Here is a 19,963-nt window from a genome sequence, read left to right on the forward strand (position 1 = left end):
TAATGCTTAGGTGAAATATTTTCCCCTGCAATTTGAATCCATTGCTCCATGTCCTAGTCTCCAGAGCAGCAGAAAACAAGCTTGTGGAATCCTTTCAAGTATTTAAATATGGCCATCATATCTACTTCTTTTCCCCAAACCAGCTCCCTAAGCTGCTCCTCATAGGGCTTGGCTTCCATCCCTTGGATCATTTTGGTTGTGTTTCTCTGGATGTGTTATGACTTGTCCATATCCTTCTTGAATTGTGGTGATCAAAACTGGACACAGTCTTGGTGACTTCTGACTAAAGCAGAATAAGAGAGACTATGGCTTCTCCTATTGATGCAGCCTAGAACCGCATTGGACTGCAGAGGTATTTGAAACATAGGAAGGTCTCACAACCCCTTTTCAAGAATTGGGAAGAACATAGCTATCAATAGCCATTGGAAGCAGTTAAAAGTACTGCTTCCAAGTGCCTCTGAAGTTCACTGTGACATCAAGGAATGGACCTAGATCATCTTGTGGGTTAGTGGAGGAACAGGCTCTGTGGTTGACTACAGATTACATGTTTACAAAAATTGAGGAAAAATGCAAGAAACCTTGCTTTAAGGGACATGCTTGTGATATATAAGTTCTCCACACATTTTGAAAACTGTTGGAGTCTATACTCATGGTGTAGGACTGGGACACACCACTATGTATAGAATAAGTCATTTAGATTCCAACTTTGTAATCTTCCGTCTTTCAGCATGGATCTAAGAAACTGTCCACTTATAATGCACTCATGAACTTGAATGTCTACCAAGAATAGCCACCTTAACTATCATCTACATTTGAGGCCACTTGTATCTATACAACATAACTGTCATGGCTCAATGTGATGGGATAATGGAAGTTGTAGTTCTACAAGGTCTTTAGCCTTCTCTGACAAAGACTTCTGGTGCTCCACCAAATTAGTCTCCCAGAATTTTATAGCACTGAGCTATAGCAATTAAAGTGTTATCATACTGCATGAATTCTTCAGTGAAGATGCACCCATGAGGGTCATAGTTGCTGCCAGTGTGTGTTCATTATTGTAGAAATAGATGGACTCCGTGGCAACTTTTAAAATTAAAGGGATTTGCTGGGAATATTTGTTTTGTTTTTCACTAGTAATAAACTTCTTGGACCAATGCAGATGCAAAGTAATGCTGATTTTCACCTAAAGAAGCAAGCATTCATCCCTAGTGCCAATTGTTAGATTTGGATCACTACTGAATATATATGTGTTAACGGATTAACATGAAAATGTGGAATCGTGGCAAATGGTAGTTAAAGTGTGTGAAGAGAATGATTGTGAATGAAGAAAGAGTGGGGCTAAAGGGAAGAGAGCATGTGATTTTAAAGACTTATTCCTTAGCCCTGGCTCTGCATCAACATCATGTCACATCTGTTATCGGCTTTTTGGAATTGGTTACTTAGTGTTTTGGAATGTCAAAACAAAACATTGGCTTTCCGAAGTATTATAAAAATATATTCCATGATCCAACTAAGCCTGCCTCTTGCAGAATTACATTTCCAAAGAAACACCCCATATAGCATGTGTTTGGAAAAAGTACCACTGTAATACACAATTTCAGGGAAACACTTCTAAATTGGCAGTCTTGTATAATAAAAGCAAAACACCGGCATATCGGTTTGTATTGAACACATACTTTTTATTTCCTCCTGCAGTTTGTTTGCATTGCTGTCAAAAAAACACAACAAAGTTTTAGAGCAAGCCACTGGGTCCTTGAGGAGTTCCCTCACTTCGGATGACTCTCCGCTTCCGGATTATGTGAGTACCAACCTTTGTGTTTTAGGGTAATGTGTCCAAGCGGTGTATCCCAAGTCTGCAGAAGTCTGTCAAAGTGTCTGACAACCTGGAAACCATCAGCACCAAAATATAGGAAGCTTCGTTCATGACATCATGTCTGAAACTCACTGAGAGAGAAAAAAAAACAGTTGCAAATAGCAAAATAAAAACCACAGCAATTCATAGCTAAAAGATTTACTGAAGCCTGACAGCTGGTAGTTCTTGAACATTTGTATTTGGTTGCCATTAAAATGGCCGTCAAACAGAGTGGGGAAGTATTGTGGCAAAGTACTGTGGTATCCTGAGGAAGTGGAACACCAAAGTACCGCCTTCCAGCTGGCATCCAACCATCTGCAGCAAAAACTCATAAACCTGAGGTTATTGTGTTGTTTGGTTTTCCTTTTGGTATATATACTAGAGGGTATTCTCCATGAAGATGTAGCAGACCTCAGAGACCATACAACTTGCATTAAAATATTTGGCAATATAGATATTTTATATAGGAACATATCTCTTCGTGCTTCTTGTCTCTTAACTCTCAGCTGGTTTTGGCAGATATTACTGAATATATTCTCTACTCTACTTTTAAAAGTCTAAACTTGCTAAGCCATTTTTCTTGACTTGGTGGTTTCTCCAAAGTTAAATACTTAAATTCTAACATAGTACCTAGAATATTTCAGCCCAGCTATATCTAATTCAATCTTAATATGTAACTTGACTATCCCATTAAAAGCAATACAGTCTCACTAGAATAGTTTTCTGGTACACATTTGTACACTTTTGCTATTTTGTAAGCTGCCCTGAGTCCAATTTTTGGGAGATAGTGGCAGGATATAAATAAAGCTTGTGTGTGTGTGTGTGTGTGTGTGTGTGTACCTGCCGTATACCTATAATTTTGATCTAGATGGATTTGTGTCAAGCACACACTGATCTTTTTCATTGGGTAATTCATGTTAGCTTTTTCTGAACTTGTATGAACAACCTGAAGCTAACGATGCTGTACTACAGAATTGTTTTTAATACTAGTGATGTTTAATTCTGTCTTAATATTTGTATTTTTGTGTATTTAAAGTTGTATTGAAATCCAAAGAAGGAGAGTCCACCACACTCAGGGGCAGAGTGTTCCACTGCTGAACAGCTCTCACAGTTGGGAAGTTCTTGTTGTGTACCCTTGCTCTGTAGAACATTTTCCACAATGAGTTGGATAATGTGTCTCCCCTAGTGTGGTCCATGCTCTCGTTACATCCAGGATAGACTACTGCAATGCACTCTACATGCGGTTGCCTTTGAAGACTGCTCAGAAGCTTCAAATAGAATCATAGAATCAAAGAGGGCCATCCAGTCCAACCCCCTGCCAAGAAGCAGAAATATTGCATTCAAATCACCCCTGTCAGATGGCCATCCAGCCTCTGTTTAAAAGCTTCCAAAGAAGGAGCCTCCACCACGCAGAGAGTTCCACCGCTGAACGGCTCTCACAGTCAGGAAGTTCTTCCTCATGTTCAGATGGAATCTCCTCTTGTAATTTGAAGCCATTGTTTCACGTCCTAGTCTCCAGGGAAGCAGAAAACAAGCTTGCTCCCTCCTCCCTGTGGCTTCCTCTCACATATTTATACATGGCTATCATATCTCCTCTCAGCCTTCTCTTCTTCAGGCTAAACATGCCCAGCTCCTTAAGCCGCTCCTCATAGGGCTTGTTCTCCAGACCCTTGATCATTTTAGTCGTCCTCCTCTGGACACATTCCAGCTTGTCAATATCTCTCTTGAATTGTGGTGCCCAGAATTGGACACAATATTCCAGGTGTGGTCTAACCAAAGCAGAATAGAGGGGTAGCATTACTTCCCTAGATGTAGACACTATGCTCCTATTGATGCAGGCCAAAATCCCATTGGCTTTTTTTGCCACCACATCACATTGTTGGCTCATGTTTAACTTGTTGTCCACGAGGACTCCAAGATTCACATGTACTGCTCTCGAGGCAGGCATTGTGCCCCATTCTGTATCTTTGCATTTCATTTTTCCTGCCAAAGTGGAGTATCTTGCATTTGTCCCTGTTGAACTTCATTTTGTTAGTTTTGGCCCATCATCTCTCTAATCTGTCAAGATTGTTTTGAATCCTGCTCCTATCCCCTAGAGTATTGGCTATCCCTCCCAATTTGGTGTCGTCTGCAAACTTGATGATCATGCCTTCTAGCCCTAGTCCAACAAGAGGCAACCAGGTTAACAACTGGGGCGGCATATAAGGGAGCACACAACTTCCATATTCAGCCAGCCCCACTGGCTGCCAGTTTGCTACCGGGCACAATTCAAAATGCTGGCTTTGGCTTATAAAGCCCTAAATGGCTCCAGCCCAATTTACCTGTCCGAATGCATCTCCCCCAATGAACCATCAATGGCGGGATGGAGGAGGCCCTGCTCTCCATCCCACCATTGTCACAGGCGCAATTGGTGGGGACGAGAGAGGCCTTCTCGGTGATTGCCCCCAGGCTATGGAACTCCCTTCCTGGTGAGATCAAATCAACCTCCTCCCTCCTGTCCTTCAGAAGGATGGTAAAAACTTGGCTGTGGGATCAAGCTTTCAGGACAGTGCAAGAAAGCAGTGATAGGAAACCTTACCAGGCCAATTAGATTAGACGCAGATGATCAAGACAGTTTTAAACAGTGTATTTTAATATTGAGACCAATGTTTTTAATTTTTATGTATGTATATAATGAATTCATGTCCCGGCATTGTATGTTGTGCTTCGCCCTGAGTTCCCTTTGGGGTGAGAAGGGCGGAATATAAATATTTTCAATAAATAAATAAAAAATACTGTGAGATCTCATGACAGCAGAGGCAGCCCTAGGTAATTTTCAATGGTTAGCAAACAGTATTTTGGCACCCCACCCCCCTCCCCAACCAATCACTGATATATGTTTTCTGTTTGTCGTGGGAGTTCTGTGTGCCATATTTGGTTCAATTCCATCATTGGTGGAGTTCAGGATGCTCTTTGATTGTAGGTGAACTATACATCCCAGTAACTACAACTCGCATATGTCAAGGTCTATTTTCCCCCAAGAGCGCCTCAAGAGCGCCCCTGGGCAAAATCAACTATACTGCAAATGCTTACTTTGCGTAATGGGTTGAGCCGCCCCTGCATGACAGTAATAAATGTTATAATCTGTTGCTATTTCGTGACCAGTTTGGGGATGAAGAGGAAGGTGTCTTTAGTTTTTGAAATGCAAACAACTTTTTGAATCAGGAAACTCAGCCCAAACAGACAAGTTTCAGTATTAACTGTGGTTTGAAGAATATTTTCTCAGAAGAAAACTGGTGACATGAAGAATGGTGAACAAAATCGAAGTGTTCAGTCTTACAGCTCAGTTAAAATAGATTTGTGAACAGGGTTAATTTCCCTTCTGCCAAAAAAGCAAAAAAAAAAAATATTCCTTACCTGCTGTGTAGGTCTGATTGGCAGGCACAAAGCTCCTGATGTAATTCAGTATCCTCCCCCTTGAATTAATAATCCAAATAACCCCCGTTATGTAGCTGCTGAATACCGTGTTTCTCTTGTCCCCCTTTTTTTCTCAGCTAATGCTCCATAAAGGAGTCCACGGAGTCCCCTGTTTAGGTTCATCTTATATTTGTCTATTGCAAATCGAAAGCAGCTGTCAGTTTCAGCATCTAGCTCTTGAAAAACTTTAAACCCCTCCAGCATCATCTGGAAATAATATAGCTTGTAAAACAAAGCTAAGAAGAAAAAGCAATGTTTGTTTTATGTGGGATGAATGACTTCAGTTGGGGTCCTTCTAATTTGCCCATTAGGAGGGTTATTAAAAAGCAGTATTACAAAGGTGGTTTCAACAAAAACGTTGTTTTTGTTTTATCTTGTTATTACATTTGATTATAGCCAAAGCAGTAAGTACTTTATAAATAGCCCTTAATTTTATTCCCCCAGCAGAGAAGCAAAAGACTAGTAATCTTACTGTCTTCATGCATTGGTGGATGCTAAATTACTCCCCTATATTATGTGAGTTCCTTTAAGCAAATTGTGTTTTAGAAGTCATATTTAATTTCCCCTTACATGTTCTGGCATGTGCGTTTTGCCTCGGAAGAAAAGTCCAAAAACTATTAGCCATCTTTTAAGCAAACTATAAGAGTACTAAAAGTGAAATGATTTTGGATTGAATGCTGTCCTTTTTGAGGAAATTTTGTGATTTTCTTTAAAAAAAATTTATTAATGTATTTCAATATACATAAAAAAGGCAACACATAAGAGTACTTCTCTTTCCCCTATCAATGTCTGTTTTAATAGGACTAGTTCACATGATTTCCATTCTTTAAATACTCTTCAAAATTCAACCAATTTGTCAATTTCATTATTTTGCCAGTGTTTTTCTTCATCAAAACTATTAGTTTATCAATATCTTTTATTTCAAATACCTTATCAAGCCACTGTTCCTTAGTCGGGATAAGTTCAGATTTCTAGTATTTCACAAAATTCTCCTAGCCGAAGTAACTAAGATAGTGAACAATTTATCATAATTGGCATCTAGAATTGTCTCTATCTCGTACAATCCCAATAAATAATATTTGATAAGTCTAGGTTTTTGATAAGTCTAGGTTCTAGGTTTTTGATAAATCTAGGTTCTAGATCACATCATGAAAATAGTGATCCAGAGGGAGGCCACAGTCATAGAGTCTGGATTGTTGTAGGTTTTTCGGGCTATATGGCCATGTTCTAGAAGCAGTCTCTCCTGACGTTTCACCTGCACGTTTCACCTCTGAGGATGCTTGCCATAGATGTAGGCAAAATGTCAGGAGAGAATGCTGAACATGGCCATATAGCCATATAGCAGAAAAACCTACAACAACTGAGTCACAGAATCATTTACTCAAAAATAAATCATGTTGCACACATCAGGACTTCTGAGTCAATATGCATGGAACTGGACTGTAAACATATTAATGTTGATTTATTTAGAGGTGGAAATTATGTGTCTAAACATAATTTCAAGAAAACATTTTGGCAGTATGTAGGTGTGATGAGACATATTTTACATAAGACCTGCACATTTCAGGGTGTGCAAAGCCAAATTCTGCTCACTATTCCTATAAGGCAGGGTTGGAGAATCTTTGACTTTCTAGCTGTTTTGGACATCAGTTCTCAGAAGACCATCCAGCATCTAGTCATTAGTATGAGGCTGTGAGAGCTTCCTAGTAAGTTGGTAAATGTCTTGTGTATGTCTCTGTGTGTTTTAAACGCTTGCTTGGTAATCAGGCCAAAAAAAAAACAAAACTTGGTAGTGAATGGGCATTATCAACAATATATCAGGCCTCAGTTCATATTTGGTAAGTGTGTTGACCTGGGAAATCACATGTCTGGAGGGTTCTTTGGCCAATCTGATCCAGAGCAGCCAACCATAACTGATAAGATCCAGAGGGTTTCAGCATGGGACCTCCTTAAAATCCTGTACTGGAGGCTTAAGGAGAAGTTGAACTTTAATAATAATAATAATAATAATAATAATAATATAAAATGTATTTATATTCCGCCCTATCTCCCCAGATGGACTCAGGGCAGATTCCAAACATAAAAGGCAAACATTCAATGCCCGAACACAACAATACACCCATAATAAAGAAAACTGACAACCCGACATATAAGAACAAATTATTCCCTAACAACTAAAATTAAATTAAAAACACAACCTGTTATATCAGACATAAGACAAAACATCAAACAGAAGCATCAATTTCCCAGTTCTTTGGGGGCAAAAAGATGTCTATTGAGCTGGTGGGGCGAGCAGGGCACGGATACAGATGGTAGCTATTAATCAGAGTTATAATGGTAGTATTACCATCTAGTTCTCCTCCTTGTAAACCAGTGAGTAAAGTTATGTCTTCAGCTGTTTCTTGAAGGTGGGGAGGGAGGGGGGCATCTTTTAACTCTTTAGGAAGGGAGTTCCAGAGCTGGGGGGCAGCCATGGAGAAGGCCCTTTCTCTCGTTCCTTCGTATATAACCTATGTTCTGCCTCTGAGTTGTAAACCATTCTTCATGCTCAAGTGGATGTATTCGCCAGCTTTTTCAGCTATTTGCAACGGGGTCCTTCAGATTTTGCCCCTTTTGTTGCATTTCCAAAAATATTCCGCTTTTAGGGGAATAAAAACACATCTTGGTACTGAAATGGTAATTTAGAACGAAGCACTACATATTCTGTAATATAACTTGACATTGATTTGGTCATCGCACAGAACCTATCCATTCCTGATTATTGGTGTGCACAAGAAAACTGCAAAGTCTGTTCAACAATAACGCTATTCCTGTGGGTTTTTTCTCCTTCATGTCTGCATGGATATTTGTGCATAACTTCATCGTTTAATGTGTGTGGTAGTTCTGCTAGCTTTGTTCCTTGTGTTTAATTACAGATGGGATGGGTATAATGGTACGTTTCCAGTCATGGCAAAGGCATTCCACAGCTTGGTTGGTTCTGCTTAGTTGGGAAAGAGACTCAAAAGAGATATGTAAGATTTTAGAGGCTAATACACTTCAGGCACTTTCCCAGCATGCTGCATGCCCATGATGCTTTTCTAGATTTCAAGTTCAAAATGAAGAACAGAACTAAATCTCTGTGGTCTGGTTCAGAAAACCTCTAGGTTCTTTGTTTCTCTGAATAAGGTAGGATATGCAAGTTAGCTACTCTTGAGTTTTCTGAAAGTCCCATTTCTTCTAACATAGTGTCTCAGCGGAGACTGTCCATATGTGACAGACTGAGACAGTGGTTTTGGTGGACTAGACAGTGTTGTCTCACTAAAAACGAAACCAGAATGACACACTTATGTTCTCACAGTCTGGCAGCTGCTTCGGTCGCTTCAAGAAGCTGCTTCAGTTGAAGAGGAAACAGTTGGGCCTCTTTATTTCTAAGATGTTATGGGGAAGAGGGAAGTTATATGACTAATAGTCCATAAAGTGTGTCCCTGAATAATAGCTTCAGTATTTTTCAGATGATTAATAATGTTGTTGGTCAAATGCATGAGAGACTTCACTTCAGATTCTGCACTGTTTTGCTTTCCTTTCTCCTTCTGTAAAACCAAAACAGCAGAGGTGCTGGGACTGAGCAGAGTTTCAAGCCTCACAGGTAATGGCCAGTTGGGTGGATGGGGCGTCTCCAGTGCTCTGGGAAGAAATATTTGGCCCTTAGGACCCACAGCAAATCGCAACATGCCCTTGGTAATGAGGACTGCTAAATAAGATCCAGGGAACCTTGATTCAAAACAAAGTTGCTGAACCTGGAAGCATCTAGGAGCATCTTTGGTGGTACTGGCAAGTCCAGAAGTGACAACAAACACAAATCCACTACAAGTCGCAGTACATACATCACAAAGTTGTAAATGTTTTTTTTCTTCAGCTTATATAATCCAATATTAAACGTATAACCAACTTATATAATACAGCATTGAGCAATAGACAATGAACAAAAAACTGTTGTTTATACAGTGATTTTACACCAGTAACAAAAGTAGAGTCTTTCTTGCTCTAAAGTAGCCTTCTCTTAAGGGCATAAGATCCTTTACTTTCTCTAAAGATACTCTTGAGTGGAGTTTCCAGTCCCTTGTAAGAGGATATCCACGTAGAGGATTCCCAGAAGTGACCCAGAAGCCATAAAACAACCATGGGAACCTTGGAAGCTAGAAGATTCACATCCCAGTTCTGAAACACACACATATACACACAAACACAATATTTATCTGCTGAAAGAGTGGAATACCCCCAACTTTCATTCTTTTATATCAGTCTTTAAGATGCCTTGTATCTGCCAGGCAGTCAGGAAAGTGGATAAGGCAGACTGATATGAGCAGTTGAATTTGAAGAGCAGCTTGGCTATCTTCAGCATTTTTATCACAATATGAATGAGTACTTTCTCAACATATACCACACAATAGTTTGTGTTGGGTTTATATATATACGTGTGTGAGTGTGTGTTCATAATAAATACATTACATAAATTACACACAACTAACATTGACATAAAACTTACAATAAATCAGTTTAACAATCATATCTTTTTATACATTTAATCTCTACGTGCACTCACCACCCATGGGGCTTTTTTTATTGTGTCAGAAGTGACTTGAAAAACAGCAAGTTGTTTCTGGTGTAAGAGAATTGGCCATCTGCAGAGACCTTGCTCAGGAGACGCCTGGATGTGTTACCATCCTGCGGGAGACTTCTTTCATGTCCTCGTATGGGAAGCTGGAGCTGTCAGATGGGAGCTCACCCCTTCGCATGGATTTGAAAGTCAGCAGTTCAGCTGGCACAAGGTTTTAGCCCATTGCACCACCACAGCTCCATATGCACGGGACATTGATTCATCCTTAATGTTAATAATTCTTATATTGTCCTCTCCAAAATGCTAATGTATGTTGATTTGGTTTTATTTCTTTTTCTTTGGCAAATATATATTCCAAGAATTCTCCTCATATTGCCACAAAATCATTTATTTTCACTAATCTCTTTTTGCATTTTATTTCATCAGTCAGTTTATCATTTATTACAATGTTCCACACCTCTTTGTACCAATCATCAAGGGGTTTCAAATGTAAATAAAGAGATTAGTTTTTCTTATTAAAAGTTCCTATCAAAATTCACAATTTTTGCCCCCAAACTACATGAAGTTGACTTATACATGAGTAGGTATTTTTGTTCTGATCTGGCATTCTTGTTTCACTTTATAAAAGCCACAGATGTACCAACTCTTCCACTAAAATATTATGAATGGATTGGTTTAGTAGTTCTTTTTCCGCTGGGTCACACATCTCTGGAGGCTTCACTTTCCCTGAAATATCCAACTCAAATTTAAGGTATTGTCGAAGGCTTTCATGGTTGGAATCACTACAACAACCCACTCAAATTTTAAGGATTTCGAAGGAACTGTTATGCATTATCATATGAATGAACATGCCAGCATTTACATTTTGAAGTGTTATTTTGATGTCTGCCTCTCAGATTTTGCAAGCTGCTGAGGAATAAGTTGCTCTAATTAACCAGTTCTTACATTTGTTTATCCCTGAGGACATTGCGGCATGCTGTCCCAATCTGAGTCATTAGCAGCATTTTTCACATTAATATTAGTTGCTTGCAAGGCTTCTGGCATTATGCATGTGAATGGCTGCTGTCAGAGGGAGCAGCCCATAGAAGAGGGTGGAGGAGGAGGCCTCCAGGGTTGGGTTAAAGGAAGAGCAGTGTGGTAAAGGGCAGGAGAAAAGCAGAGGGCAGAGAAGCTTGAAAGAAGAGGGGAAATGCAAAAGGATGTGTCATCAACCAAAACACAGAGATTTTTGGAGTCTGCCATAGGGATTGGTTCAAACTTTTATAAGAGGCTGATATATCAACCAAAACACAGAGATTTCTTGAGCCTGCTATAGGGATTGGGTTCTAGCTTTCCTGTTCCCATGAACTATAGGTCAGTGGCCTAGCATTTCTGCAGAACTAAGGAGGAGGAAGTCAATGGTTGCACCAAGTTCCTCCTAAGTTCATCACTTTTTAACAAATTGCCCTGCTTTTATATCTTTTACCTCCTGGCTGAATTGATATAGCTCCCCAGAAGTTAAAAGGGACAGCCAGTGGCCATCTAGATCAGTGGTTCTCAAGCTTCTTAATGCCACGACCTCTTAATACAAGTTCCGCATGTTGTAGTGACCCCCATCCATAAAATTATTTTCATTGCTACTCCATAACTGGAATTTTGCTACTATTATGAATTGTAATGTAAATATATTATATGCAGGATGTATTTTCATTCACTTGACCACATTTGGCACAAATATCCAATACACCCAAATTTGAATGCTGATGGAATTTTTTTTTGGGGGGGGGGGTGATTTTGTCATTTGGAGTCGTAGTTGCTGGGATTTATAGTTCACCTACAATCAAAGAGCATTCTGAACTCCACCAGTGGTGGAATTGGACCAAACTTGGGACGCATGACCAACAGAAAATACTGGAAGTGTTTGGTGGGCATTGACCTTGAGTTTTAGAGTTGTAGTTCACCTACATCCAGAGAGCATTGTGGACTCAAGCAATGATGGATCTAGACCAAACTTGACATGAATATTCAATATGTCCAAATGTGAATACTGGTGGAGTTTGGGGAAAATAGACCTTGATGTTTGGTGGTTGTAGTTGCTGAGATTTATAGTTCACCTACAATCAAAGAGCGTTCTGAACCCCACCAACAATAGAATGGCCAAACTTCCCACACAGAACCTCCATGACTAACAGAAAATATTGTGTCTTCTGATGGTGTTTGGGTGACCCCTCTGACACCTCCTCGTGACCCCTCTAGGGGTCCCGACCCCCAGGTTGAGAAACACTGATCTAGATAGTTGCCAGTGTTCTCTTGGTATATGTTTTCACTGTCATTTTCTGAGCCATTTTGTGTTTCAAAGAGAAGTGAGGAAAGGTAGTGGCTTGCTAGGTAATGCCTACATGCCATCTTCAGCTACCTCCAAGTAGTGCCGGAGGGTTTCCTAATCTGCAGTTACCAGACAGACAATGTGACATTGCAACATGAGATACTTGTTATTAAACACACACTGGGAAAATGTCACTCACTGAATGTTCCTCCTTCCATAAATCTTACATATCTAACTACCTCCCAGATTGTTTTGTTTATTGACCTCATTTGTTTCACCAAGACATGGTCCCCATTTATATACAGCACAATCAGTATTTTGAATTACTGTATATACCAATAGTTTCTCTCTCACACACACACACACACACACACTCACTCACTCTCTCTGTGTGTGTCTCTCTCTATACACACACACACACATTTTTCATTGTTAATGCATTGCTTCTTAAATTTCTTAGATTTTTAAATGCACTTTCAACATAAAAAACACACACAAAAACACTCCTCAAAAGTAAAATTTTGGAGTAGCAAGTAAACATTGCAGTTTACATACACATACAGCATCAGTACCATTTGTTATCCCCAAAACTAAGGTGTCTCATATCATGTTTGTATTATTGTACTTTCAAGTTCTGCTTCTAAAGCCCACAGAACACAGGGCAATAGCCAAGGTAAATCACTTATCAGTTCATAAGACATTAAGAGTAAATTATCTCTGGCATGGAAGAACTGGTAGCTGGTGCTTCAGTCAGAGTTGCTTTTAAAATGCTCATTGTAGCTACCTGGCCTTCAAGGGAAGCCTGTTAAGCACTGCCAAGAAGTTCACTGCCATACAGAAAAACCAAACTACATCATTTCTGAACTGGTGAACCTTAGGAGTTCCATCTTGCAAGCATCTTGTACCTTTTCTATTTTGTTATGTCCACTATTAGTTGTGCATTGGAAACTCCATTTGAAGTTACCCTGGAAATTGTACGGAAATATCAATATCAGACATGGAAGCTCTAGCAAATAGGGAAAAGGTCTGAGGAGATTCTTCTTTTATCACAGACAGTTGTAAAAGTATTGACCAAGAACCCCAAGGAGCCCAGGATTTGAATTTTCACTCAGTCATGGAAGCCCATTTGGATAAGTTGTCAGCTCTTGGCCTTAAAGGAAAGCAATGGCAAACCACATTGAAATATATCTTTCCGAGAAACCCCTATAATAGGGTTGCCATAAGTCAGGAATGAGTTCAAGTCAGACCACATTTCATTACATCTCATAAAGTAGACTAAAAAATGGAAAACATGCAACAGAACTGTATCTTCACTTCATATGTTTTCCGAAAGCTGTTTTCTCTTTCTGTGTTGGTTGGCAGGCAACAAAGCCTGCCTTCCAAAGCAGGTAGTTTTTATTAGATATGATTATGCTTATGATGGTGCTGTTTATTATTGTTGTATGTTATGTCTTTGGTTTTTATATGTTGTTCGCCACTTTGAGTCCCGATCTGGGAGAAAAGCGGGATAGAAATAAATAAATAGTAGTAGTAGTCAATGTGAGAATGGTCTGCTTTGTCTGCTCATGTTCCAAATACTTTGCACAAGAACTGACTTACCAAGGAAGGGATAATAACAGAACAGTTGTATGTCCATGAGAAAAAACTTCCTCATATTTTAAAGATGTTGTTTCCAAAGGAATCAAGTTCACTGCGAGCATCAAGTTGCTTCACACAAGAATATGAGCTGGTTGCCAACAATCTTCACTTTTTCTTACATTGAGAGAAAAAGAAAAACATTGGCTTGGCCACGTTTTCCAACATAACTCTCAGCCTGGGAAAAATAAAGAAGTGTCCTGGATCATGAGTTTTTCCAGTTCCCACACTGTTCTTTCAGCTTGCCTGTGTATCCGAGGTGTAGAGCAACTCATATTACGCTGCCCTGGGAAAAAGCTTAATTGCGTTTTCCTGAAACATGAAGTCCTTTTTTATTATTATTCTTATTATTTTATGCAACACACAGCAAATCGCTCTTTTTTCCTCTTAACTCTTCTTTAAATATAGTCTGTTAATTAAGGCTCTCCAAAAAAAAATCTTAGCCTTGAGTTGTTGCTTTTAATTTTGGAATTAACAGTCATCACAGACTGACAGAAATGGTTTTGTGGGCAATTAAATGGCTCCAAAATGGAGATGGTGGTTTTCTCTTTCATAGACAGAACCTGCAGAGTCAACTCTTGTTACTTCAGAAGCATGTTTGCAGAGTGGGGAGCTATATGTCTTTGTTCCTTTCATAATGCATTTTCTTAGCATTTTATTTTCAGAACATTTTTGTTCTTGCCAACATAACTAGCTGAATGGACATTAATGTGAGAGATCATGAGTACCTTTGCATTTCTTTCAAACTGTAGGCTGATATGTGATCAGTATGCAGGTAATGTTCAACTCTATTTCTCTTCCCCACCTACGACCACAGAAATAGTCAATACCCATGACTATCTTCAAAGGTCAATAATAAAGGCAAATAAGCTGAAAGTGAAGCCTGACAAGACAAAGGTGGTTCTTGTCAACAGAAAGTCTGGCACAGGGATTTAATATATTCTGGAAGGCTTGCAGACTGCTCGAAAGATTAGGCTCATAATCTGAGAGTACTCTTCGCAGGGAGGAGATGCTGATAAAGGATGAAGTCTTGCACACTTCATAAAATCATAGAATTGGAAGAGACTACAAGTCCTATCCATTCCAGCCCTTTTCAACTCACTGACACTATGCAGGATAAGACATCCCCATCTCATGATTGCCAATTTTGCAGATTTGGATATGTGTGTGTGTGTGTGTGAATGGCTGTATTTTTGTACCATATTTTTTAGAATTAGTTCCTTTATAAACATTGCAAACTTTGCTGGAACATGCAGGATATAAGATAACAGGCAAAGACATGTCTCCGCATAATAAGAATCAGAAAATAACTTGGAAATGAGGGGAAGACCTCATTCAAAATGCCCTGAAAGCATTTTTGCTCCCCAGAAGTAATGAGCAAAGATTAATTGTTACACATTACAAAGGAAGTTTCTTAATATTATGTTGCTCTTAAAAAATAAAATCCCCGTGTCCTCTTTTATCATTGTAGTTGAGTGTCTTCAAGTCATTTATGGCAACTAATAAGACATGGGACTGAGAATATGTGATTCACCTAAGGTCACCCAGTGGGTTTCCATGGCCAAGCAAGGAACTGAACCCTGGTCTCCAGAGTCATAGGTTGCAGCCACTCTGTAGAACAGTGGTTCTCAACGTGTTTTGGCCCTCAACTCCCAGAAATACTAGCAGCTGGTAAACTGGCTGGGATTTCTGGTAGTTGTGGGCCAAAACACCTGGGGACCCACAAGTTGAGAACCACTACTGTAGAATTAATTTAGTTTGACATAAATTTACCTGCCAAGGTTCAATGCTATGGAATCCTTGGGTTTGTAGTTTGGTGAAGCACCAGCACCTTTTGGCAAGGAAAACTAAAGACCTTGTAAAGCTTCAACTCCCAGGATTCTATTATATTGAGCCATGGCAGTTAAAGTTGTATGAAAATGCATTAATTCTGCTGTGTAGATCAGTAGTTTCCAACCTTTGGGCCTCCAGGTGTTTTGGACTTCAACTCTCAGAAATCCCAGCCAGTTTACCAGCTGTTAGGAACCATGGGAACTGAAATCCAATATACCTGGAGGGCCAAGTTTGGGAACCACTGGTGTAAATGCACCTATAGTCTAATGCTCAAACAAAATCACCACTCTAATTTTCATTATCCGTCCCCCACCAAAAAAAAAAAAGGTAAAAGGACATTGTTATTTACACTGCTTCTCAACAGCCTTTTTAATAGAGGCTGACATGGCATTTTGAGAAGTTTACTTGTGTCCTTCCTGGGGAAGGGTCAATTCTTCTGCATCAACCCGTGAGACAAGCTACTGAACAGCGTCAGAAGTCTTCGTGTTTATCATACTCTTCATTGAATTCTCATCCGCCATCCATTTTAACAATAAGAAAGAATGTCGCAAACAACAGTGTTTAATCTGAAACAATTGTTGTGCATTATCCTTCCTATCACAACCCTTCCAAGTCTATCGTAGCTTTTCTTTCCTGTTTGTGTTTTCAGTCAGTGTACGGAGAAATGCCTGGGGATTTGGGGGAGAAGGGGTGCCAAGGTGTGGAAGAAGAGATTGTAACATTAATGTCTCCTAAGGCAAACGTTGTAAAAATAGCAAGGGATGATAATGAAAGTAAAAGGTTAACTTGAACTTATTTATGTCAGCTTTCCTCAACGTCATGCTCATTCATTGTATTTACTGGAGACAATGTGAGTTGCAGTACAGCTCATCTCAGAAGGCGCCAGATTGGGAAAGGACGACTTTTGGCTTAAGCCTTTTGGCATTTCCGAGTTTAAGACTATTGATCTTTCCCTTTTGTGCATCATATGCTTGTTTCCCTGTTACAGATGATTGTTTGGAATGTTTAGATATACTTCTAGAACATGCATAGGCGTATGGCTCAAGACATTATGTAAAATGTTCCGATCCAGTATAAATATCTAATACTATTGGAATTCAACACACACACAATGTATAACTTGTTTGTTGCTTTTCGGTCTCAATGCAAAGTGCAGGTTATTAGCTATAAAGCCCTAAATGGTTTGGGCCCTGTCTATCTTTGAGATTGCATCCTCCTATGTATCTTCTCAAGCATTAAGATCTGCTAGGGAGGACGTCCTCTCAGTCCCACCATTGTCACAAGCGCGGCTGGTGGGGATAAAGGAGAGGGCCTTCTTGATGGTGCCCCCCCCCCGGCTTTGGAACACCCTCCCCAGAGAGATTAGGAAGGCCCCCACACTGTCCACCTTCTGTAGAGATCTGAAGACTTGGATGTTTAAACAAGCCTTTGAGAAGGTCTGCAATCAGTGACACAGCACTACACTTTCATCTCATGCCCTGTTCCTTAGTTACAATTGCCTTCCAAGGACATCCCAGCGAGTCAGGGTCACTTGAAGAAGATATGAAGTTCCAGTTTATTCCAGTTTCTTTAGGTTTTCACCTGTTTGGGTGCTTAGTTGTTTATTCGTTCAGTAGCGTCCGACTCTTCGTGACCTTATGGACCAGCCCACGCCAGAGCTCCCTGTCGGCCATCACCTTCAGAGTCAAGCCAGCCACTTCAAGGATGCCATCCATCCATCTTGCCCTTGGTAGGTCCCTCTTTCTTTTTCCTTCCGTTTGCCCTAGCATTCTCTAAGCTTTCCTGTTTTCTCATGATGTGGCCAAAGTACTTCATCTTTGCCTCTAATATCCTTCCCTCCAATGAACAGTCAGGCTTTATTTCCTGAAGTATGGACTGGTTGGATCTTCTCGTGGTTCGAAGCACTCTCAGAATTTTCCTTCAGCACCACAATTAAAAAGCGTCTATCTTCCTTCGCTCAGCCTTCCTTATGGTCCAGCTCTCACATCCATAGGTTACTACGGGGAATACCATTGCTTTAAGTATGTGGATCTTTGTTACCAGTATGATATCTCTACTCTTCACTATTTTATGAAAATTGGTCATTGCTCTACTCCCAAGAAGGAAACGTCTTCTGATTTCCTGGCTGCAGTCTGTGTCTGCACTAATCTTTGCACCTAGAAAAACAAAGTCTGCCACATTTTCTCCCTCTATCTGCCAGTTATCAATCATTCTTGTTGCCATAATCTTGTTTTTTTTTTAATGTTTAACTGCAACCCAGCTTTTGCACTTTCTTCTTTCATCTTGGTTAGAAGGCTCCTCAGCTCCTCCTTGCTTTTGGCCATAAAAAGTGGTATCATCTGCATTTCTAAGGTTGTTAATATTTCTTCCAACAATTTTAACTCCAGCCCTGGATTTGTCAAGCCCCACATATTGCCTGTTGTGTTCTGCATACAAGTTGAATAGGTTGGGTTAGAGTATACAACCCTACCGTACACCTTTCCCAATCTTGAACCAGTCTGTTCCATGATCAGTTCTTACTGTTGCTCCTTGGTTGTTATACAGATTCCTTGGGAGACAGACAAGGTGATTTGGTATCTCCACATCACCAAGAACTTGCCATAGTTTATTATGATCCATACAGTCAACGGCTTTAGAATAGTCAATAAAACAGAAATAGATGTTTTTCTGAAATGCCCTGCCTTTCTTCATTATCCAGCGGATATTGGCATTTGCTTAGTAATAGAGAGACAATCAGAAATGTATTAAGTAAGCATAGATTAATCAAATGGACAATGTGTTAACACCAATCAAAATGTGATTTTTGGATTTCTGTAAAACAGTAAAAGATTGCAACTCCATCTTGGGAGCATGGCAATATTTTCACGCCTAGAGCAATGCTCCCGCCATTTGCTTTAAAGCTATCTTCAGAGAAATTCAACCCATTGGTGTGTCCTTCCATGCCGCCCTCCCAAGTCAAAAGGGGACTCCTGAGAACGTGCAATATTACCTATCCTATTTTGGTCTTTGGTTGCTCTGACGTAAAGTTAAAACTGCCCATTAGTATGGTATTTGCTATTTGATATGCCTGTATATTAGCAGTCCATAAGAGCATAAGAAGAACCACAGTGGTTCAGAAATCTAATGCAGCATTTTGTTCAAACTTTGGATGACCATTTTGGCAATGGGAAATCCACAAGTAGGTCATAAATCTTTTAATAAGTTATGATTAAGCTCATTAATACCAATGTTGTTTACTATCTTACACGGTAATCCTATCCAAGTCTACTGAAAAATATTTCTGCTTGAGTTCAGTTGGAATTAATTTCAAGGATGGGCAGTTTGGGATTGTAGGAGCTTTGTGTTGGATACTAGCCAGTGAATCCAGCTAGAATAAATAGTTCATTTTTCTAATGGTAAAGCAATTTTTGAAGATGATGGTAAAACTGTGTTTGTTTGGGTTTTTTTAAATAAAAAATACAGCTTTGAACTCTATCCTTTCATTCCTTTACTTTACATTCATTCATAGTATTACCTATTCCTAGCTTGATTCACTAATGCATCGGAAGTAATTAACCTCTTCATTGAGTATTCATAGTTTCCTTTTTTAGTAGAAAAGCTTTCCTATAAAATTTGTAGACATGAGTCAGGGGAAAAATACTGACGCGCAGAGGAAATTTTATTCCTAATTGCTTGAAATGTAAAGCTTGAATAAAAATTAACATTGGTTTCCTTCCCACCCACCCCTGACTTCCCAAAAGGCCAGAAATTTGGGGGCTGCAAATCTATCCACACTCAACAAGGATGAAGTTCTGTTAAACTTAGATTTAGTATTGGGTAAACACTCATGGCTTGGCCTGTTAGTTTTGTAAATTCTGCTTCAGCTCTCATATTTATTTCTGAATGGTCATATTACCTCGGGATGCTGGCAATAGTAGTGCAACACATTTACAGGATATCTGGTTAGGAAAGGTTTCTTCATAATGGAAGAGAAAGTTAATTATTTATTCCTTAGCATCTTGAAATATTTATTTATTTATAGTGTCAGAAGCAGATTGAGGGTACAGTTATAGTGTATTGTAAAAGACAGAAACAAGGTTAAATTCTTGGCATTATGCTAGATTTCCTTTGACCAGAAGCTGCCCACTCGTCGCTGTAAGAAGGTCCTCCGTTGTGCATGTAGCAGGGCTCAGGCCTCATTGTAGTAGGTGGTCTGTGGTTTGCTCTTCTCTACACTTACATGTTTTGGACTCCACTTTGTGGCCCCATCTCATGGTGCATCTCGTGGTGCGAACTTGCAGCATCTTGA

General features: G+C 39.6%; 1 protein-coding gene across 3 annotated transcripts in view; it reads left to right on the forward strand.

The window, feature by feature from the left end:
- Positions 1 to 19,963, forward strand: part of DYM (dymeclin) — a 258,206-nt gene that overhangs the window by 171,593 nt on the left and 66,650 nt on the right. For all 3 annotated transcript variants that reach the window (XM_060761240.2, XM_060761241.2, XM_060761242.2), the window contains one exon: positions 1,693 to 1,795. In XM_060761240.2, the coding sequence (XP_060617223.2) occupies positions 1,693 to 1,795 (103 nt within the window). The remainder of the gene's footprint in view (positions 1 to 1,692; positions 1,796 to 19,963) is intronic.

Source organism: Anolis sagrei, chromosome 2 (genome assembly GCF_037176765.1).
Source record: "Anolis sagrei isolate rAnoSag1 chromosome 2, rAnoSag1.mat, whole genome shotgun sequence".
NCBI lineage: Eukaryota > Metazoa > Chordata > Lepidosauria > Squamata > Dactyloidae > Anolis > Anolis sagrei.